At 38.1% G+C, this 24,411-nt stretch overlaps 1 protein-coding gene across 1 annotated transcript in view; it reads right to left on the bottom strand.

Moving 5' to 3' along the window:
• SV2C (synaptic vesicle glycoprotein 2C) overlaps window positions 1-24,411 on the bottom strand; it is a 112,174-nt gene that overhangs the window by 61,049 nt on the left and 26,714 nt on the right. The window contains exons 2-3 of the mRNA XM_030470881.2: window positions 23,500-24,214; window positions 6,110-6,290 (exon numbers count right to left, since the gene is read on the bottom strand). Coding sequence (XP_030326741.1) covers window positions 6,110-6,290; window positions 23,500-24,079 — 761 coding nt within the window. The 5' untranslated portion in view covers window positions 24,080-24,214. The remainder of the gene's footprint in view (window positions 1-6,109; window positions 6,291-23,499; window positions 24,215-24,411) is intronic.

Below are 24,411 nucleotides of genomic sequence, written 5' to 3'. Positions count from 1 at the left end.
TGAATCCAGCTGGCAGCTGGTCACAAGTGTTGTTCCACAGGTCTCAGTATTGGAACCAGTTCTGTTTGATATCATTATCAGTGATCTGGATGAGAGGATCAAGTGCACCCTCAGTAAGTTTGCAAGAAACCACCAAGTTGGGCAGGAGTGTTGATCTGCTTGAGGATAGGAAGGTCTACAGAGGGATCTGGACAGGCTGAATCAATGGGCTATGGCCAATGGTATGAGGTTCACATCAACGCAAAGTGCTGGATCCTGCATTCAGGTCACAAAAATTTCATGCAATGCTCCAGACTTGCGGAAGAGTGGCTGGAAAGCTGCTCATGGGAAAGGACCTGGGGGTGCTGATTGACGGAGCTGAACATGAGCCAGCTTGTGCCCAGGCGGCCAAGAAGGCCAAAAGCATCCTGGCCTGTATCAGAAATAGCGTGGCCAGCAGGGCCAGGGCAGTGATCATCCCCCTGCACTGGGCACTGGTGAGGCTGCACCTTGAATATTGTGTGCAGTTCTGGGACCTTCACTACAAGACAGACATTGAGGTGGTGGAGTATGTCCAAAGAAGAGCAATGAAGCTGGTGAAGGACCTGGAGAACAAGTCTGATGAGGAGTGGAGCAGCTGAGGGAACTGGGGTTGTTTGGATTGGATATTAGGGACTGGGGGTGGGTTAAAGTGGGTATTAGGAAAAATTTCTTCACCTAAAGGATTCTCAAACTCTGGAAGAGGCTGCCCAGGCAAGTAGTTGAGTCACCATCCCTGGAGATATTTAAAAGATGTATAGATGTGGTACTTAGGGACATGGTTTAGTGGTGGACTTGGCAGTGTTAGACTAACAGTTGGACTCAATCATATTAAAGCTCTTTTCCAATCTAAACAATTCTATGATTCTGTACTTTTGATAGTTTTCTGTCATGTAGGCTCTCTACCTTATTTATAGGGTTCCCTTGTCCAGTCTTTCATTCCCTTTTGTATAATCTTTGCTCCTCATAAGGCTACTATCTTCTTCTCCTAACAGTCTTAGGAAAGACCACTTCTCTCCCAGCTACCCAAGTTTACATTAGTCAACATTTCCCCACAGCTGAAGCTGCTAGAGCTAGATCAAAATTGTTTGGAAAGCTCAGACCTTGCCAACTGCTTCCTTGGCTTGACCAAGAAGTGTATCTACCCTTTTGGCATACACTATCAGCTTTGAAGCCAGTCACCTGCAGAGCTATTCACCAGCTCACAGTGTAAAAACACTGATAGCCATGGGTGGGAGGTAGCTTAGAGCTGGAGAGGAATTAGAGACAGCAGTATTACAGCCTTGTGAGGGTGAGAGGACACAAGGTGTTTCATGAGAAAGAAATGAAGCAAGTGGATATGAAGAGGTAAAAGATAAATACAACATGATAGTAAATGCTGATGACACAGTTATAAAAGCAGCCTGTTGGTCTAGATCTGAAGCTCTTGAAGGCAACTGCTTGTTTCAGGCTGACCATTTTGTGCTGTGTCCACATGGTCCATATCTCTGCTGGAACATTTTACAGTTGTTACGCATATGGGCTGCTTGCATATCCTTCCTCTCTTGGCCATTAAAAGAAGGGGATATACAACAGTAAGAGTTTCTTGCCACTACACATGATATATGAAGTGGTATTAAAAGTCAGCATGGGTGGATTTGCAGAAGCAATCACCTCAAAACTGCTAATTACAAAAAACTACAACCATGGTTTTGGATTTTTGCTAACTCTTGATTCACATAAGAATATGAAGAATTCAAGAAAAGATCTAAATGAGGAGTTTAGTGTTACTACATTGACACCAGCAATCTTTAGTAGATCCTAGTAATGTGGAAGGAGCACTGCAAGCAGCTTTAGAGGTATTTCTGAAGGAGGGTTAGGAAAGCTGTCTGAAGGTGAATTTCCGATTCAGTGAAGTATAGTCTAGAAAAGAAACACTACGTGATAGTACATCTCAAGAGAGACAGTTATTCACAAAGGGCAATGGGCAGGGAAAAGGCTTCTTAATAGCTTTTAGTTACATAAGTTAACTACATCTGCAAATAATACCAGTTGCAATGTAGAATAGACAACAACTCCAGTTCCATTCAAGTTAACAGTGATGTTATGATTCATGTTCTAGTATTAGAGAAACCTTCACTTGACAATTTCAAAGACAGATCTAACAAGGTGCTTTTTGATGATAAATCTTTGCACATTTCCTACATGGCTGATGATGAATACAGCTCACAGTTTCTTGTCTAAGTCTTTTTACTTTGTAGGAAACCATGTCTAAATCCCTCCTAGACCTTCACCAGGCTTTTGGGTTCAAGTTCCTTTTGAATTTTGATTTTGGATTAATCAGTTGAAGAATCACAGTCATGATACTATTTTCTGTTAAAGGAAATGATTTTGCAGACTGCTCAACATTCCTTTATTCTTTTCAGTAGCTTAAGTTTACCTTTCAGACTTTCATATCCCTCAGTGTCCTTTATCAAGCAGTATCTTAATATTATTGAAACTGTTTTGAATTCTAAACAGTATTTTGCATGCAAAATTTTTACTAGTTCTGGGTTTTTCGGATGCAAAAGAAGTATTTGAAGGGAGTTTTTTCCCTGAGCAGATTACTTGTATAAACACATTTTGACTGCAAATAAAATCTGAGAAGAATCTGTTTCATAGTACTTTTTATAAATAAAAACTTCTATCAGATAATGTTTTTATTTTTCATGCTTCTTAGTCTATTTTTATATTATCTGGAAGATAACAGACCAGTTTAAACTCTATACATCTAAATGATATCATATTTTTTGAACATTTCTTATTTTTTTATTGACTTCAAATGGTATGAAATTGTCCAGATAATTCTTTGGCCCGTCAAAAAGCTCTTCTTCAATGTGAGTGACAATACTATTCTGCGTTTAAAACACATAATTAAATTCTTTACTTAAAATTATTCTTATTTCACATTTGGGCTCTCTGATTCAACAGAATTACTGGAATAAAGCCACCTCTCTTGGTAAGAGAGGTATAGAGGTACATCGGTGATAAAAGGAAGACTGGGAAAATGTGGGCCCTCTCCAGAAGGTAACAGGAGACTGGTTACCCAGGGTATGGGGAAGGCTAAGCTACTCAAAGATGACTTTTGCCTTGATCTCCACCAGTGAGTGTTTCAGTCACACCACCCAGAAGGCAAAATTGGGGAAGGGACTGGGAGAATGAAGAATCGTCCTCTGTAGCAGAAGATCAAGCTCAAGACCATATAAGGTACCTGAAGATGTACGAGTCCATGGGACCCAATGAGTTGCATCTGTGTGTCCTGAAGAAACTGCTGGATAAAGTGGTTAAGTCACTATCCATCATATTTGAGAAGTCATGGCAGTCCAGTGTAGTTCCCAGTGGGAAAAGAGGAAATATAACCTCCATTTATAAAAAGGGAGACCCAGGGAACTACAGGCCAGTCAGTCTCACCCTTAGAAAGATATGGGATGCAGTAAAGAACACAATAAATGCTCAGGATTTAACAGAAACCCTTTAAGCAAATTTCCTGTCATACTGCAAGAAGATAGGGCTTCAGAGCTGGCACAAGCTTCTGAGAGTTTTTAAGTGAGTGATACCGGCTTCTTGCACAGCAGCTGATGCAAAGTATTTGGAAACAGATCCGTGCAAGATGCATGCTCTAACAGTGGCATATATGTGTTTAAAAGTGAAAAGATTTTGCTTTGCTGCCTCTGCAGCTGGAACTTTCTAGCCTGTCCCTTCTTTCTTGGTGCTTGGCATATGATGTGTCTGCTGTTACAGCTGCTCTCTAACACACGATTATACCCAAGCCGGGACTGAAAAACAGAGGAAAGGCAGATATGACACAAATACCATCTTGAATACAGCTCTTAAGTGAAAAGCAAGCCTTCTCTGAGAGCCACTGAGCAGATGAAAAAGAAGGGCACCAAACCTGCAAAGTCCGGTGGTGAACTACATCATCACAGGCAAACAGTGAGAGCAGAAAAAGGAAGAGATTTCCCTCATCTTGAGGGTATGAAGCACAGATGCAGTTCTAGAAACCTCATGGCTTTTATAATGCAACTATGATAACCAGCTGAAAGGGGTTATTCTGGAGAGAAGTCTGGTCTTTGAAGAAAATAGCAAATGTGAGCCAGCCAAGAATCTTTCTCTGCGGTAATTGCTATGAGAACTGCTGTGGTTTAACACCAGCCAGCAACTAAGCAATAAGAAAAAAATAATTCTATGCCAGCTGAAACCAGGACAAGGAATGACTTTGTAGCTCATAGTGTCTTGGTTTCTTGTTGTCACTGTTTGGTTGTTTCATGTTTGGTTGGGTTTTTGTTGGTTTTTTTTTTGGGGGGGGGTAAGCATTTAAAATGTAGGTGCCAAATTATCTATTACCAATTGATGCAGATCTCGAAGATGAGGTAGGAAAACTTCAGTCACAGTGGGGACCAACGCATGTGTAAGATAGAGATTTGAGGGGCCTGTTCTTTCAAATCATAAGCTGTGTACACAATAGAACACGCTTCCCAATCCAGGACATACATTTATCACAAGTAAAGCTACAGGCACTGCATGTTACTGGAAAAACTACAGCTATAAGTGAGGAGGAGACCCTGAAGGCAAGTTTGGCATGAAGCATGACAAATACATATTTTGTCATATGTCCAAAGAGGCAAACTCCAGGAAGCCGACAGTGTCACAAACCTGCCTCACAATAGACAAACCTTCGTGGCACAAGGGTCCAGTACTGCCCTCATGAATTGGGCAGTATATAAGCCCAATAAGCAGAAATACAAGCAGCTTCTGGTCTTTGAGAGGGTCATGGAAGATTGAAAATGTCATGCAATATGATCAATATTTCTCTATGGAGAGAGAAAACTAGCACCTGAAACTGAGAGTGACCTATAATATGAAAAACATGTAAAGAAGCTAGATGGGATTTTTTTTGTTTGCCTTTCTAAGTTTTTTTAAGAATTGGAAGAGTTGCCATTTCCTCTTGATCTCTCTTAAAGTCATATTTGACAATTTGGTGACTAAGCAGATTCTTCTAAAAGAAGGCTCCTCACATCTCCTTCCTCTCTCCCTTTGCCCTTCCATCCTCACTCCTAAAACAGTTTAATAATACTGAGTGCTGTGGTAATTTCTTTTTGGTATTTTGAGTGTCTAGTCCAACCCTACTTCAGACCAGTTCAAGGGGTTTCTAAAACTGCAAACACCACACAACAGTGTAATGCACTGCGGCCATATAAACTACAGCCAACAAACCATACAAACAGTGGACTTTATGTGCATGGCTTTACAATCAGCATACTGTGATCCCACCAGCTCCTGTCTGTTCAGCATCCTAAAAACTGATAATGGCGTGAAATGAAATTGTAACTGGGAGTTTTGATCCGAGCCAAGGAATTACCACAAGTGCTAAACTAACTGCTCTGCAGAACAGCACTCTTGATTATTCCACGGTGCAGTAAAGGTAGAAGCTTTCTCATAGTAATTTGCTTCTGTATCTCAATCTCTGCTCATGTAAGTTTAAAGTTATAAACTTAATTGACCATTACCAATATCCTAAACTTTTCCAACAACTGAGAAGTTATTTAAATGAAAAGTAAAGCAAAACCAGAGTCACAAAACCCATTCTTACAGAGAGAACAATAACATTTGGCACATTCCAGGGCCCTGTTTTAAATTTGATAGTCTTGACTTCAGTGGTATTATAAACAATATTATGTATACAAAGACATGAGAAACTTTACAAATATTACTGAAATCTTACAGTACACATGTGAGGAGGGTATTATTTTGCTCACTGAACAAATAATACATAGAGAAGCTGAGGCACAAAAGAGTTAAGCAAATTGATCAAGTTCACAAAGGAAGTCTGTTGCAAAATAAGAACAGAACTCCATTTCACAATTTGCAGTCTGTGTCTTTCCCATAAAATTATTATTCTCCTCCTTCAGGTTATTATTGTTATTATGTTGTTTAGGAGTATAGTAGTTACTTTGTTTAATTCTCTCACCTCTGACGCAGACTATATTTCTACATTAAATAATATGCTTTTACAAACAGTAAAGTTTTATTAACACAAAAAATTGTGGAAAGGAACAAAACCAGAGAAGCTTACCCAAATCCAGAAAACAAGCGACAGAAGAGGAAGAAGCCATAGCCCTGGACAAATGATGAAAGGAAGGCAAAGAATCCATTGACAGACATGCATATCAGGAGTGACTGTCTCCTTCCCACCTTGTCTGCCAAGCCTCCCCAGAAGAATGCCCCCACCATCATCCCCAGGTACACTATGCTACCTGCAATACACAAAAAGAAAGATGTTTTGTGAGCTACATAACTGACCACACCAAAAATAGTTGACCTTCTATATTTACAAAACAAACAGTATACAGATTGATTTCTCCTTTTTCAGTGAATATAAATTATATGCACATCTTTGCAAATACATCTAGTGAGAACAGATTTCCTACTGTGTCTTGTCATCTGTTACCAGACACACTGAAGCTCACTATAATTATTAAACAAGGTGGCTCTAGCTAAAACAATTAAAATCGAGGCAAGTAAGACCGAAGGGGAGAAAGAATGCCACTACTTCCTCAGTAATAAACTGCATTCATGTTAAGCACTGCAAAAATTATAACTTCCCCTACAGAAATGAATTGTCTGAACATTTGTAGAATATAAGCAGTTCTATAGTGGTTTAGACACGGGGAGTAAGATGTGCTGAGTCTGAAAGCTGATCATGAAACAGGCACTTTCCATTTGAGATCTACAGAATCAAAGATGTCCGCCTTGATTAGTTTTTTCTCTCTACTACAGCAGTATACTGCTTTATTTAAAAGGGCACTGTCCTGTATACAGAAAAGCACTGGAATGTTTTGGTTTGTGGTTTTGGTTTTTGGGGTTTTTTTTTGTTTCCTAAAGAATTTTGTACAGATATATTAGTGTAGCTACTATATTAAAATGGGATAGGAAAAAATACTTAGGGGTGATTTTTTTTTTTTTTTTTTACATTAACGATGTTTTCAACATGAAGTACTTTCCCACAGAAAGGTAAGTTGAAATATTTAACACTTTAACCATTCACACATAGCATATTGTACATTATTTTCTTTCCAGGGAAAAACCTTCTGTGGGACATTTGCAAAGATGCACAACACAATAAGCACACTGTCAGTAGAAAAAGTACATCCCAAGCTTTGGACAGAGCCAACCAGATTTCTATTTTATTTGATACATGTAATTCTTTCTCCACCTACTTTCTTACTGAACTTCCCAGTTTGGTTTTTATCTACCTAGCAGTTGCTGTCATCTTCTATGTCTACTACAGAGCAGGAATTAAACATCAAGTATCTGAAAGCAGCTAAAATACTAGCAATCCTTGTCCTGTGTCACTTTTCAATCAGCCACAAGAACAGATAAATTCCCCAGCAACTCTGCTGGGCTTTAATTGCTGTTCTGTAAAATTGTGGTCTCCAAAAGAAAGACCTCTGCCTTGCAGAAGGTAGCTGGAATAGAAAGAAAGCTGAAAAGAAAATGCAACACTTAAATGCCTGGGCTTTGTTAACTGCATATTAACACAGAGGTCACTCATCAGTATTTCCATGCTTGGAATTCCAGATGTTAACATTTGAAGTCCTGACATCTGCAGGGTCTCATGCACCCCTAAATACCCGTGTTCCCTCTCACGTGTTGTACAAGTAGTTCCCACTGCTGCTTCCTTGTGAGACATCATTTTAAACATTCAATAGAAGACACATTGTGTGAAATGAATATTAGCGAGATAGAGAATTTTACTTTATCTATGTGAGTATGCTGTTTTCATCCATGTCCTTTGCTATTGATTCTGACCAACATCAGCAAATCACTCTTCTCTGCAGCTGCCTTTTTAGCCACCATAAAATAAGAACAGGATATTTCTAGACTGACTATCTTCTCCATGAGTCCCTCAGGACAGTTTGACAAATCCACTGCTGCTCATCACAGGAGCATTAATTATCCCTTTACCTAAGCAAGAGCAACAAGCTCATTAGGAACAACAGTTAAATGTCTTCTCAGAACAACTTTTATCAATGAACATTTTCGAGCTATTACTGGGATCTTTGTCTTTGATCAAAGGATACCGATAAGAATGTAAGTCAATCCAGAACTTGCAGAATTACTGATATTTTTGTTCTCTTTCTTCTTAGCCTAGGAAGAACACAGAGACTACAATACTCTTTTTGGTTTAGAGGTGTTTAGCAACAGACATTTATCAGATAGCTTCTTCATTCTGATCAGAAATTTTTATTCCAACAATTGAGATTTTCCTGCAAATGCACACTTTCTGTTCCTAAAGAGATGAAGTTTGGCAAGTGGCTTAGCATATTTGCTCAACTGCTTTAAGATCTCTTTTGTGGGCAAGGTTACAGTACCACGCTCCAGGTAAACAAGTACTCAAAAGCAGTTTGGAAACTCCATCAAGAAGACCTAGTGCTTGCTTGTCAATATTTGTTGAAAGAACTTAGCAAAATTCAGTAGCTGCATTGACAGCAGACTGATTTTTAAAAGGAAAATAAATGGTTAATTTTTACTCTTTAAGTGAAATTCCATATAATCTTTCATATATAAATGTTGTTAGGCTTTCCCAGTCAACACTCTAATATTAGAAATACTCAGAGAACGCCAATCAAATAGTTGCATATTTCTTTATGTAGATAGCTTGGAAATATTTTATGCAAATAGTATTAATTTTATGAGCTACTTCCTTGTGATGCCCAGAAATACCAAAACACTATGAACAACAAAAGAAAAAAGTTTCCAAGTCTTGAGAGTTAAAAACATTCACCTTTCTTTCTGATGACAAGTCACTGTATTGTGGTTTGGCCTCTCTTATCCCATGTAATTCTCCTGAAGAGCATTCAAAGGCCACTGCTTAAAATAATATTCTCCTCCTATCAATAAACTGCTATAATAAGCTGATCTCTGAGTTGCACCATTAGCTTATTCTTTCCCATTATAATAACCTTTAATTTTTTCCTAATCACCTTGCAGACTCTCCACAATCCCTCTCCTTCCCCCCAAGAGATCCCTCCACCCTGAGCTTATTGCAGCTGCCAGTGATACGTGTTTCAATGTATTTTCCCGTCTGTCTTCTTTTTCATATTTTCTGTCTCTCTTTGTACAGTAGGTAATAGAATCATAGAATGATAGAATAGTTTGTGTTGGAAGGAGCTTTCAAAGGTCATCTAGCTCCAACCCACCCTGCCATGGGTAGAGACACTTTCCACTAGATAACCAGGTTGCTCAAAGCCTTGTCTAAAATGACCTTGAACAACTCCAGTGACCGGGTATCCACAGCTTCTCCGGGCAAACTCTTCCAGTGACTGACAGTGGCTTAGCCACTTCATCCACCAGTTCCCTTAGGACCCGTGACGCATGTCATCAGGTCTCATGGACTTGTGCAACTTCAGGTTCCTTAGATCTTCTCCTGTGGCAGGCAGGTTTTCATTCTCCCAGTCCCTGCCTTTCTCTGCTCTGGCTTGGGTGGTGTGGCTGGAGCTCTTGCTGGTGAAGACTAAGGCAAAATGTCATTGTTGAGTACCTCTGCTTTCTCCATATCCCAGGTAACCAGATCTGTTACCTTCTGGAGAGGACTCATATTTTCCCAGTCTTTTTTTATCGCCAGCATACTTACAGAAGCTTTTCTTGTTGCTTTTGATGCCCCTAGTCCTATGTAATTCTATCAGGGCTTTAGCATTCTAAACCTAACCCATGGCTGCTCAGACAATTTCTCTGTATTCTTTCCAGGCTACCTGTCCTTGCTTCCTCCAACTGTAGGTTCTCTTGTGAGTTTGAGTTTATTGAGGAGCTCCTTGTTCATCCACACAGGCTTTCTGGCATTTTTGCCTGTCTTCCTCTTTGTTGGGATGCATTGTTCCTGAGCTCTGAGGTGGTGATCCTTGAATATTACCAGTTTGCTTGGGCTTTAAATCAAATTAAAATGGCTTTAAACTGAAAGAGGGTTGATTTAGATTAGATATTAGGAAGTTCTTTACTGTGAGGGTGGTGAGACACTGGAACAGGTTGTCCAGAGAAGCTGTGGATGCCCCATTCTTGGAAGTGTTCAAGGTCAGATTGGATGAGGCTTTGAGCATCCTGGTCTAGTGGAAGATGTCCCTGCCTATGGCAGGGGTTTGGAACTAGATGACCTTTAAAGGCTCCTTCCAACACAAACCATCCTATGATTTTATGACTTAATGATCCTTACATAAAGAACTGCCACAAAATAATATTCTTCTATAACAAATATTTCTTCTTTTCTCTAAACAGTGCTTGAAGTAGCAGAACAACAAGCTCTGTATTTATGGAATAGTAAATTTTTAAGGTGTAGATCTTAGTGGTTAAAGCCATAAAACAGTCAATTTTTCAGACATCTGAAAAAGTTGATGAGTTCTGTTTTTCAAAAAACATGTAAGCCAGCCTCCATATTAACACAAAATAAAAATTTTGCATGACTCTTTGAAGTTCAAGACTTCTCAAGCCATGGATCTCCTTTATCTAAACGCTAGCTGTTTCTTGCAGCAATCGTTTTATGTCTTAACTTCAGATGTTAAATGATTGCTCTTACCTAATTATACGTAATATATGCAAATCCTTTAATGCCACAGCATATCAGGTTCTTTTTCTATTACTACTCTTCAGACTAATTCAGTCCTCCTGCATTCCCTTTCAGGACAGCTGCAGACAGGCTTCAATCTGCTATTTCATATTCTGTAGTGCAGATGCTTAATTACATATTTGGTTTGAAGCTTTTTGCTCTTCTGCTTAATATATATTTACAAACAGACAAGTTCTACTTACTACTAGATTATTAGAATTATTTTTAGCAATCCTGGTAATAGGGCTTATCTGTTTAAATAGATTAAAAGTATAAAGCTATTTCAAAATGCTGAAGCTCTTCAGTCTCAATATAAAAGTTTGTACTGTATCTCTCACACTACAGTGATTGTTGTACCTTAGAGTGTGGACTGCAACTGAGTAACCGGTATGTTTATTTCTCTAACAGTAATAATTCTGAAGTGACAAGTCTTCACATAACAGACAAGTTAGCTTTCGCATACTTTTTTAGAAAGTACCTCCTTATACGACCTTCAAACATATCTACAAAACATCTATCTGATGACATTCAATCTCATACAAACCCAGAAATTTCACATAAATAGAAATTAAATGAACTGTATCTGATTCTCACACAATACTGATGAACTGCAACAGAGAAAATTAACCATGAAAGTTAGGAAAATGGAACTTAAAGTAAAGCTGAGCAAATGTAAGATCATACTCTGTTGACCAGTATGGATAGATAGGAAAATTAAATTGCAAGTAACACAAGTAACCCAACAGTTCTATGTGCAAACCTATTTATGCTCTTTAAGGTAATAGAGGGACAAAAAAATCAGCAACACAGCTGACTCAAACAATACAGGTTTGTAATAGTATGAGGGGAATATTTTGATGATTGTTTAATCAAAGGAAAATTGCCATGGGGTAAACATGTACTTTATTTCTAAAGAGAAGCCTCACAAATACAAAACAAAGATAGAGCCTAGAAAAAGTACAAAATATTAAATGGAAATAAAATAAGGGGGGAAAAAACCTACACATTTTTTTTTCCCCTTTCAAAAGCATCAAGTCCAAATTTCCCAATAACTTAATTCAGAAAGTGAAGTACAGGTAAAAGCCCACTATGAAACCTCCAAGATAGTTTGAATACAACTGAACCTAAGTGAATGGGACTTAAGGCATACATAGAAAGCAGAAAGCACCTAATGCAAGAAAAATTTTGACAATACAAAATTTTAGGTCAAAAAAATTTTAGACCAACAAATACCTACAATATATTTGTTTTGATTTAACATTGACACTAAAGCGAAAAAAGTCTCATGGCATGGCTACCCAAATTCATCACCCAGTTGTGCTCTTATAAAGGTCAAATATAATCCAGGAAGACTTTTTTTTTTCTTTTTTTATTGGGAGGAAACGAGAAGTGAGAACAGTTCTGTTCTTCCCATGAAAAACAAACAAACAAACCAACCAACCACACGTACACCCTTTTTTTTTTTTTTTTTTTTTTTCCCCAGGAGAAAAACTTGCATATGTTTTCAAATCTTTAAGCTACTCCAGTGAAATTTCAGATGTAAAACCTCATAGCTGGAAAGATTTGACCAAAGTTTTTCCAGTGTTATAATGGAAATACCATTCACATTAAAGTCAAAGGGTCCCACAAAAATCATTCACACAAATTTCATTCAGGTATTAGTTAATTTTTTTTTCCTCTGGCAGCTTTTGTTAAATTTATGTGCCTAGTATGTCTATTTTTTGTTAGTTTCCTGTATCTCAGGTGTAAAATTTACAACCTGAATTATTTGTGGTGTAAGGCTTAATTTAACTCCAACAGGAAAAAAGTTGACATTTTGCCTCCATGTTTCCTCTCATTTGGCTAATGAGACTAATTCTGGTTTATGTAGTAAGCGCAGAACAAGGTGATTTAGCTCTGCACCTTTACATTACCTGATAATTTTGAAAAATATAGTATTTCCTTGCTTTGAGAGTCTCTGCTATTAACTCTTCTTACAGTTCTAAAAGACATTCAGCTTATAACATACCTGAATTTACACAAGCGGGTGTGCTGATACATGTTTTTTTCTTAATGAAATAATACTCTGTCTTAATAGATGAGTTTCCTGTGTATTTAGATAGTATTTTAATTGAAATACGGTAATAACAAAAGGAATAACTGCTCCTGCTTATCCTCAGATCCAAATTAGATAAATTAATAAACGCATTGAAGAAGCTCAGCAACTGCAGAGATTGTGACAGGTAATAGATTACTTGCTAGGATGGGAAATTTTCTTCACAGCTGTATTTTCTGATAAGACAGCAAAAACAGAGAATATGGTAAACCAGTACCTTTGCAGTACGTGGTCATCATCACTTCTGCTTTAAGAATGTTATCATGTCAATAACCAGATTTCTCAGAATAAAACAAATTGATCAGAGCTTTTCCATTTTCTTCATTAGAATAATTTACAAACTGATTCTTCATTAGAATCATTTACAAACTGAATACTGGTAGCAATTATTGCACAAACAGCAGCACACCATTTCATACTACTATTTCTTGACTAGTGATATCAACCGTGCATTACAGAGAAAAAGATCAAAGCACTACCTCCTTGACACAACAGAAATAATCAATCAGCATTCAAATTTAGTAACACAGGGCTGTAAGAACCAGCCAGTATGTGGTATCTTTCTTCCTATATAAACAATATTTTACAAGATGGTAGTTGCAAAATGCAACATATAAAGCACAGACTTTATCAAAAACCAAGGTAATCTCAGGTGATGATGAGAAGCTGTTGACAGATTCCTTATGTGTTATCACTGAACGTACTATTTTAACATTATCTTCTCCTTTGATCCAACAGTTCCCTCTGACATTAATGAGAAAATCATAATAGACAAGCTTCAGATAAAACACACCTAGTTAAGCTGTCCTAATACCACTAATTCCAGTTTTCTTCCGCTGCAACTGTGGAGGTTCCTCTGGATTTTTCTACTCTCAGATTTAGATGCTAAATTCATTCTTTGCCCATCTCTGAATTGACCCTGTCATGCTAGAAATTGCTATGACTTTGCAACTTGAAATGCACTTCCATGGCAATCCTGAGAATCAGAATGATTATAAATGCTGCATACGATTGAACAGTGCATAGCATGGTGCAATGTGCTAGGATTAATTACATTTCAAAGTAAAAAAACATACTTCACTAAAGCTTTAAATTGCCCATGCAGTCATCTACATTAATCATCTTATTTCATATCAAAACTGTTCATTTTGGCTACATGTTTTACTGCCTGAATGTTAATCTCTTATTTGCCTAGTCCTGCTTCTGACTAAAAACAGGGCTAAGTCCATGAATATTGCTAACTTTTCATTAATTCTGAATTACAACAAAAAACCAAAGTAGATACACCTATATTAATAATAGATGCATCCAAGTCAGGAAATCAAAGCACGTGATGCTAAGAACTAATTAATAAAACTAGGCTTCTCATAAAGGTACGTGTCTAATATTAAAGCTAACAGTTATTATTTCTCCTGGGTTTAAGAAACCATTAACTCCCCTTATTGTAACTATATTCCAGTACTGTGCGAACTTCTTTCCTTGTAAATGGGAAGAAATATTTGTTTATTTTGCTTCATCTATACACTGGCTGTTACCATTTTTGTTCCAATGAAATGAAAGGGTGGGAAAAGAGAAATTATACCAAAAAAACCCACAAACAAAAAACCAAAAACCAAACCATAACAAAAACCAAACAATCTTCCACCGGTTTCAGTAAAAGACATTGAATTACACTTAACCTCATCAGGAACAGGTTACCAAAATTAAAAAGGGCCTGAAATTCGCACATCTCCTGAAGTGCCTGAGAAGAGACCTAGTCTACCTCACCTAGCACACAACAGCATAAAGGAAAAAGGAAACTTCTGTTGCTAATGGTCCCACATCTTTTTTCTGCTTTCCTATTTAGAGTCAATGAAATAGATTAACTAATCCAATGTCAGAAAGAATAACAGATCAGAATAATCCTCTATATGGTGCCAATACACCTGCCGGTGGTGGTGATGCTAAACAGGCTTTTTAATTATGTATTTACAATAGTGCCAGAGGCACTGTTATAATGACTAATTGGAAAATTGTTTAGATGACTGTATCTATCAGTTCATGATCTCTGTTTAACAAGACTTGCTACTGGCAACTTCAGAACCAACCTTGAAAATTGCCCTGAATTCTAGTGAATTTGGAAAATACTTGCACTCTGTGAAAAACAGCAGGTCTGACAAACGTCAGACAAAAGCAATATAGGGCACAACAGAGAGTCAGGCATCACATGGGGTATATTCATCCATATTTCCTCAACTTCATATGAGGCTCTCAAACACTAACCAGTATACAGCAAATAAATTCAGTCCAGCTAACATGACATGAAGAAATTTGCAAATGGGCCATCTTTGTCTATCCTTGAGAACACAGATCTTCTTTAACACTATGGATGTAAAGCCAGTGTTACTTTACACCATTTTCTTAATTTCCCTATTTTACATTACTCTCCCAACTTTCTACGGTCCCCCCCAAAGTCATATAAAAACATCTGTCTGACTAATAAATGGGTTTATGTGAGTCTTTGAAGACACTTTGTCCTTCACCTGTTTATCCTGAGAAAAGCAGATTATTAATAATACTTACATTATTAATATATAATACTTCATAAGTATTATATACTTATTAGGAAAAACTAGAATAACTTGACATATGTTATGCATCATCAAAAACTCTTGGGTTTGTTCTCACTAGCTGGAACAAAGACTGATAGATATTGGGTAACAGCGTCATTAGTTTAAGACAGCCAGGGAACAACATTTTACACTAGTGGTAGGGAAGTGCCCATCTAGAATATTGATTAAATCCATGGATAAAAGACATCGGAAGAAATTTACTTAGCTGTGACAAAGTGCCATTAAATTATGTTTGTTCCATGTCTTATTGAAGTTCATTAACACTTTACCTGTGAAAATATTTCTTTTTCTTGCTGAGGAGCTCATATGTCCTCTCTTTCTATTCATAACTCAGTATTAGATGCAAAATGCAAAAATCAAAGCTAAAAATACACCAATAAGGAAGACAACATTTCTGTAAATGAAAGCTTGCAGATTATAACTTAACTCCATTGCAGAATTAACCAAACAGGGCCTTGGAAGAGAGTCCACCACCATATATAAAATGTTTGATTTAGTTAAACAACTTCATTTGACACACTGATTTAAGAAATGATGTATCATCAGCCAGAGATCTTATGGCATTTGAGAGAGGGAAGAAAGAGTGGTGGTGGCAGCCAAATAAAATGTGTGAAATCACCATGGCCCTCAGGCTTTTCCTTTGGGAGGAATTTCCCTCTTTTGGCCACTTCTGTAAAATTGTAAATTTGTGTGACATAAATGGTAAAATCACTGATCTGTGATGGGACAGGTAGAGCCAGAAAATAACCTGCAGTACATAAAAAAGCAGCCCAGTGATTTTCAACTATTTTGACACAATCAATCTCTGAGACAGATGTTTGAAGATAACTACATGCACATGATTATTTAGTTTTAATTCTGTGTGCAAATAAAGGGTATAGGCATATTTGGACATGGTGGTAATGCATGTCCGTAAGCAGCCAAATCTAGAAATATCTACTTGCTACTCATAAAATCTTCACAAGTACATACATTATAGCAATTCCAGGCTGTACTTTTCACCATTTAAATAAAGGCAAGTTTCCCAATATCCACTGTACTCACTTACTTCAGCTGAAGCAATTATAGCTTAAACATTGAAGGAGTGTTATATTCTGGCAATAAATATGAAGCACGGGAACAGGCTGCCCAAAGAAGTGGTGAATGCTCCATCCCTGGCAGTGTTCAAGGCTGGGTTGGACTGAGCCTTGGGCAACATGGTCTAGTGTGAGCTGTCCCTGCTCATGTCATCACAAATCTGGTACCCTGCTAATAACTGGAATATAACAATCTCACCTGTATCTCGTGAGCTGTAGTAATACTGAACAACAAAAGAAAACAATATTGTATAGCGATACATAGATATCTACTTACAGCAGCAGAAGGAATTTTACTCACTGCTGTGTAAGGTCAGTTTTGAGACAATATACTCAGATTCAGACCTTTAAATAAGTAGTGTCAAATATATGATTAACTGTTCATGTGTTCTGCATGATAATATATGGAGGAACCATGCTGTCGAAACTATTACTGAAATCGAGTAGATGAGAGAAAACCATGATGCCTGAAGTAGATTTTCTTTTGAAATAAAGTCTTAAATGTCTGAATTTTAAAAAGAAATGCAAAACAGAAAATCTGCTGCTCAGCATTATACTTCCGCAGTTTTCAGTCTTTGAATTCTGGACTTGGAAGTGAAGTTGGAATTTCAGTTAAGTCACAAGTGTAACACAACGTAGAATAAACAAGGCTGGTTAAAAATGGTTTAATGAATTCAAAAAAAGGAATAATCATAATTGATCATTAAGATAAACACATTTAGTTTTCATGGTATTTTTTCAAGCTTTAAAAATACATTTATTTACAATTGGCAAAAAGATTTTTTTTTTAAATAAAATGTTTGCTTAACCGTCAATTAGCAAAACCAAAAACTTTACCTTCCATATTAAATCATAGTCCTCAAAACAGATTAGCAATCCCAAGAAAGCTCCTCCTCCCCTCCAAATCATGATGTGTCTAGGTATCTGGCCTGCACAGAGAACTTTTAGCTACTTAGTAAGTGGAAAAACAAATGAGTATCACAAGCACTGAACAGGAAAGAAAATTCAACATAAAATTTTGTTTAAGATCATCTTAGTTTGAACATCTATAACAAGAGAAATCTCTCTAAAAGGGAAATTCCTTGCTTCAGCAACAAATTACATGAAAGAAACCTATCCAAAACCTATCCAAATGTGCAAAATGGAAACGATAGTCTGAGAATAACAATTTGATTCCAGATTTGTTCATATATTTATGCCTCTAAAAAAAGTATGCAAAGTGTCTAGTGATGCAGAAGGTGCCTAGACATGTTGGAGAATCCCACTAGGCAATTAGATGCCTGAATATTTATGAAATAGGCCTCTCAGACTCAGGTTCTGCAGTGCTTTATTCACTGACATTTTGTCACATGCTCCCAGATTTCTGCCAGATCCGGGGACAATCCATGCAGGCTCAGGAGAAGAGTGGTGGACTTGACAGTCCTGGGGGAATGGTTGGACCTGATAATCTTAAAGGTCTTTTCCAGCCATAGCTGATTCTATGTGGCCTCACTGTGGTAACAAAGGAAAATAATCACTTCCCTCTAGTTACTGGTCATTCTTGCCAATGCAGACCAGGTTGTGGTTAGCTTTCATTGTTGCAAGGCATTAGTGACCCATCAACTTATTTCTTACTAGGAGCCATATATCCTCTTCTGCAGAGCTGTTGCTGCCTAGCAAGACAGTGCCTAGCCTATACAAGTGATTTCTGTCATTCTCTCCCAGGCGAAGGACTTATGTTTGTCATTGTTAAGTTTCATGTTGAATATAAATTCGTTGCAAAAGATCTATGCAAAATCAGAATTACATTAAGTAGCAAATATCTGGCAAACCAGTATTTTTTAAACTATGGTGGGAAAAATATTCAGTAATCATATGATATCTTTAGCAGAGTTTATAAGCACTTCTCATCAACTACTGAGCCTCTGGAGAGCTCCCATGTAAGAGGAAGCATTGTCTGGATTAGAATTATGCTGGGTTATGTTAAGTAGGTTTTTAAAATAGAGTAGATGTAGGAAGGGTTGCATTAAGCCAGCTAATATGCAAATTGGCAATCAATGCAGAATGGGTAGACATGTCTGTTGTCCCAGACTGAAAACTATTTCAGTCCAAAAGACTTAGTTATCACCTCTGATACTTTTCTTCCTATAAATATTATAAAAAAAGTGATTATTTAATTCTGACAATATCAGAGAAACCTCTTACATCAAGGCATTATTTGACACTAAACAGGGGTTTCAGAAAATCCTTTGATTTCCTAAGTAAGCTGTTTCTTGCTATTCACATTCACAATAACTGCATTATCAGACCAGTGATTTACCATGATACTTGAGTTTTTTAGATGGAAGAAACAGTATGTATGGCTCATCAACTAAGAATATCTTTTACAAGGAAATTGTCATTAAATTAAAAAAAAAAAAGGCAGCAGGTAGGCTCTCTGAATATTATCACGTTTTTAATTAGCTCAAGTTGCTAGTAAACTATCATGGCATGGTATATGAGAAATGAGTTTTTACAATTGAGTCAACAAGTGCTTTTCAATGACAAATTAACATGTTGCTAGTGTGTTTCCTAACAGTTTAGAAAACTGCCTGGAAAATAAGTATTGTGTATGTATACCAGTTCCAGCCTATAACTCCTAGCACTGGTCCCACGACTTCGGTATTCTAACAACATTAAGGCCCTCCAGATTATGGAATTATAATTATGAAAAAAAAAATTATGCCTGTCTGCAAGACCCCAGCTAGGATGTAATTATGATGCGAAATCACAATGGCAAAATAATTGAAATGAATGGCTGTGAGGGCCTAGTTATGATAGAATAAAAGTTGTTTCACTAAGCATTACTGTCATTGTGGATATTTTGTATCACTGGAATGAAGGTTATGCTGTCTGCAAAGGTTATATATCTACATCTGTTATAAGCAAAAAGTACATCAATATACTGACAAATTGCAGCCTATGATATGTTTCTATTAGCAAAGGGCAAGTAACATAATTTTTGTGAAATTATTGACAAAACCGCCACGAGTTGCAATGCCTCTGATACACATTCGGAAAGAAACTGCTTATCTCTGTTCTTTCCTGCTTCTGTTTGCTAATCTTTTCCAGCATAGAATTACTTGTTTGTTAATATAGCACAGAGTCTAGTGACACATTATTAGAAAAGGAAGATACAGGGACATCCATTACAATTTCTCTATTTTAGGCTTGAGAATACATAGCTTGCACACCCAGGCCTTCCAGAGTCATTTCCTTAATTTTGTCAGGAAGCATCATTTACATATACACACATATCTATGTGGTATTTAACAGCTTACTGAATTTCAGTTAGACACTGATGGAATCATTCCAATATATCTCAGGACAGTATCATAAGAAGTCTAATGATAGAGAAATCCTTAATGCTCAGGGTCAGACCTTAACAGGTGGCTACAAATCCCCATGGCAGCCTCATGGCTGCTTAGTGTCAACACTTTTCATGCCCAGATATCCATATATCTCCACAGTACTTACCATAACTGACACTGATTGACACTGATTGAAACTAATTGACACTGTCCCACACAACATCCTTGTCTCTAAATTGGAGAGACAACAATTTGATAGATGGACCACCCAGTGGATAAAGAACTGGCTCGATGGCCGCATGCAAAGAGTTGTGGTAAATGGCTCGATGTCCAGTTGGAAAACAGTAACGAGGCATGTCCCTCAGGGATCGGTGTTGGGACCAGTCCTGTTCAACATCTTTGTCGGTGACATGGACAGTGGGATTGAGCGTGCCTTCAGCAGGTTTGCTGACGACACCAAGCTGTGTGTTTCGGTTGATACGCTGGAGGGAAGGGATGCCATCCAGAGGGACCTTGACACGCTTGAGAGGTGGGCCGATGCCAACCTTATGAAGTTTAACCAAGCCAAGTGTAAGGTCCTACACCTGGGTCGGGGTAATCTCAGGCACAGCTACAGGTTGGGCAGAGAAGAGATTCAGAGCAGCCCTGCAGAGAAGGACTTGGGGGTGTTGGTTGGCGAGAAGCTTAACATGAGCTGGCAGTGTGCGCTCGCAGCCCAGAAAGCCAACCGTATCCTGGGCTGCATCAAAAGAAGTGTGACCAGCAGGTCAAAGGAGGTGATCCTGCCCCTCTACTCTGCTCTCGTGAGACCACACTTGGAGTACTGTGTACAGTTCTGGTGTCCTCAACAGAAAAAGGACATGGAGCTGTTGGAGCGAGTCCAGATGAGGGCCACGAGGACGATAAGAGGGCTGGAGCACCTCCCGTATGAAGACAGACTGAGAGAGTTGGGGCTGTTCAGCCTGGAGAAGAGAAGGCTGCGTGGAGACCTCACAGCAGCCTTCCAGTACCTGAAGGCAGCCTATAAGGATGCTGGGGAGGGACTCTTCCTTAGCGACTGTAGTGGTAGGACAAGGGGTAATGGCTTCAAACTTACACAGGGGAAGTTGAGATTAGATATAAGGAAGAAGTTCTTTACAGTGAGGGTGGTGAAGCACTGGAATAGGTTGCCCAGGGAGGTTGTGAATGCTCCATCCCTGGTGGTGTTCAAGGCCAGGTTGGACAGAGCCTTGGGCCACATGGTTTAGTGCGAGGTGTCCCTGCCCATGGCAGGGGGGTTGGAACTAGATGATCTTAAGGTCCTTTCCAACCCTTACTATTCTATGATTCTACAATTCTATGATTCTATGAATTAAACACTATTTTTAGAAAATATATTTGCCCCCAAACTTCAATTCTATATAGCAATGTAACAAAGGAAAAGCATTACAGCAATGTTCTCCACACTTGACAGGAGAAGCCAGGAATATTAACATGTTCGGAATATCTTAATTATGAAAAGATCCATCTCCCAGTTCAACATTTAATGTAAACGTAAGGAACTGCATATCCGGATAAGTTAGCTACTGAATGTGTAAGCATCATGGAGCTCCCTCTTAATGTTGCATAACCTTGTTCTTTTCCATAACTCCATACGAACTAATTGCAGAGAGATGTGGTGGCTGCACTTACATTTTTATTGTTCTGGAAAACAATGACAACTTTGACCATTCAACTTGTTGGAAATGTGTGTGTGGTAAAACAAACAGTGTTATTAGAAAATAACAAAAAAAAAAAAACAACGAGTTGAGATCCATCAATTTTTTTTTCCAGCAATAGAGAGGGCTTATAAAAATTGATTATTAGAGTTTAAAGATATCCTCAACCGCCAGTACTGGGTAGTAGAATCACATCGGAAGCAAACTGGGTTTATGCTGCTTTTATAAAGTATATTCTGTGTTACTATCTGCACTGACACGGTAACATTTTTCTAGTGATACCTTTTGGAGTTCTTTTGGTTTCTCTTCTTTCTCTCTACTCTTTTAATAGAGCTCCATAATACGTATAAATAGACATGTTTATGTACTTTCTTTCTTTAACAAGTAGATCTGAAAACTCAAAGGTCCAAGCATGACAAATACAATGTTTGTAAATTTATGTAAAGAAACAGTATCAAACAGGTTATTTGTATGCAGGCTCTTTAACAATAAAAGCTTAGATAATTTATTTTCTTTTATTAGACATTTAACCACTGCACTGTGCAAATAGACAGAGTAGTTAATTTCTAACAACAAATGATCAAATGGGAAGGAATGACTCAAAGGACCCAGCCATCTGATAACTCGGCTCCCATTTCCAATCATAATCCTCTCACATGGAGGGAGGCTTAGAGATATAAATGAGGGTAACTACAGTCCCCATTATTGAAACCTACAGAGCCACAAAGCTCGTATCAATATGTCAAAATCCAACCTGTCATGGGCTTAAGGATCTGCCCAGAAAGCTTCTGTGTTACTTAAACAGCACAAACAGCCTGGTGCTATTTAAATGAATCTAATATTGATGCATTTGGTATCTTAGGGTCCTTCTATTTGATAGTGAGCAAAGAAATAAAATCAAGAGACTGACTTAAGTTTAAATCAGATAATTTAAAATGAGACTGTTGCAACAGAACCATGCACTGTAAGGATGCAGTAAACAGTATGTCTGCTAGAAGACAAAGGTTCCTAAATATTTTATGAGAACGCTTCTTCTCTGAAATAGCTTGGGTCCTTCAGGCCTAAGCTGCTTATCTACACACATATATTCCATTTTCTGCCACATCCAAAGCCCCCATGCTGCTACCTCCCCTCATCCTCAGGGAACCATTTTAATACCCTTTCTCCATAGCCCTGCCCCATGAGATCCTTGCATTATCTGCTGCACCTGAGCATGCCCAGAGAGAGCAAGCACAGATCCGCTCACAGCGCTGCTGCTCTCACCAAGTCACACAAGGCTGCCTCAGCCTGCCTCTTTGCCGCACTGCGGGAGGGAACAGGCAACAGGATGAGACACAGCCAATCCCCGTCAACTGAACAGACAATGCTCTTCTTCAGCCATTTGTCCTACTGACTTCTGTGTCCCCCTAATCAAAATAAACATACTTTTTGGATGGCTAGAGAGCAGTCATTCGGATAAAAGGAGTAAAAGACAAAAATAAGGAACAGGCTAGGCAGCATTTTCCCTGGATTTCATGCATTTCCCAGGTTGCATTCCACTTTGCCCTTGGGATGGCTCCCATGCAGTATGTTTCTGGACAGTTGTATCATCTCCTCTTTATTATGCCTGTTTAAATCCAGCAGAACTCCAATACTCTGACTGCGGTTTATTTTTTGTTTCGTTTTGTGGGGTTTTGTTGTTGGTCAGTTGGGGTTTTTTTGGTTGCTTGTTTGGTTTTTGTTTTATTTGGTTTTTAATTAGTTCATCTGCATGTCTACTCTTGTATATGAGAACAAGATGTATCCCTCTGCTCTTAAGTGTTACTGTGCAGATTTCCATTTCAGTAATTTATTTATACTGACTGAAAAAAAAATCTAAAAAATAAAATTATAAATACATTAAATACGTATTTAATATCTTCATTAAATACATACAGCTGTTAATGCACTTTGTGGATCATATATATTCAATACAAATATATTTTTATATAAGCATTGGTGTTGACAAATACATATTTAGGCATACTGTAAGCAACACTTGTAATAGCACAAAGACAGAGCAAGGACTTTTTACTCACCAAGCCATCCTGATCCAGAATTGGGTATACACATATCTGTTTCAGCACTGGGCAACACAAATCCAACTACAAAAACTTCAACTCCATCAGCCATCAGGGCCATTCCCAACACAAAGAAGAGGGCCCACTGGAAACGACCATGGCCACATTCTTGTATTATCAGTTCATACTGCTGTGCTAGCTCTTCTTCATCAGCTTTTCTCTCTGTTTCCAGTTCATGACGATCTTTATACTCATCACGCATAGGCTGACCTAAGGCCACCATGCCGTCTTTACCCTGCCCCATGCTAGGGACTCCCTGATACTCCCCTTCATAAATTTCATCATCTTCATCATGCCCTTCAGTTGCTTCACTTGATCCTTCATCATCATTAGCTTCAACACCATAGTTTCCTCCTTGCACATAGTAATCATCATCATCTTCCTCATCCTGGAATCGATTGTAGGACCTCTGTGTGTAGCCATCCTGAGCCTTTTCAACAGCTTTATTCACTTTTTTCACTGCTTGCCTCTTCACTTCTTTGGCAATATCTTTTGCCCCTTTCATTAATGAAGTTCTATCTTTGTATGTTTCCTCCATCTCGTATCAAAGAAGGACTGCTGTTATGCTGCTGTTATGCTGCTGTGGGACCTGCTGAATACCGTTTAGAACACCTACTGTGTGTTGGACATCAGTAGAAAAGGCCCAAATACATGTGAAGCTGTAATATTCAACCTGCAAAATATGAGAGAAAAAAGTTTATGCTTTGCTCCTTAGTTGCTTCTTCATACTGATACAGTACCATACCAATCTTCATTTAAGCACACAACACTACAGTTCAGGCCTTCAAATATACAAACCTGAATTTTCCTCAGAGATAAAAATATCCTAGGTTACAAGGAAAATACTCTCAAGAGAAAGCTAATATCCTT

Source organism: Strigops habroptila, chromosome Z (genome assembly GCF_004027225.2).
Source record: "Strigops habroptila isolate Jane chromosome Z, bStrHab1.2.pri, whole genome shotgun sequence".
NCBI lineage: Eukaryota > Metazoa > Chordata > Aves > Psittaciformes > Psittacidae > Strigops > Strigops habroptila.
The sequence above is the reverse complement of the archived record's forward strand: the minus strand, read 5'-3'. Positions and strand labels throughout refer to the sequence as shown.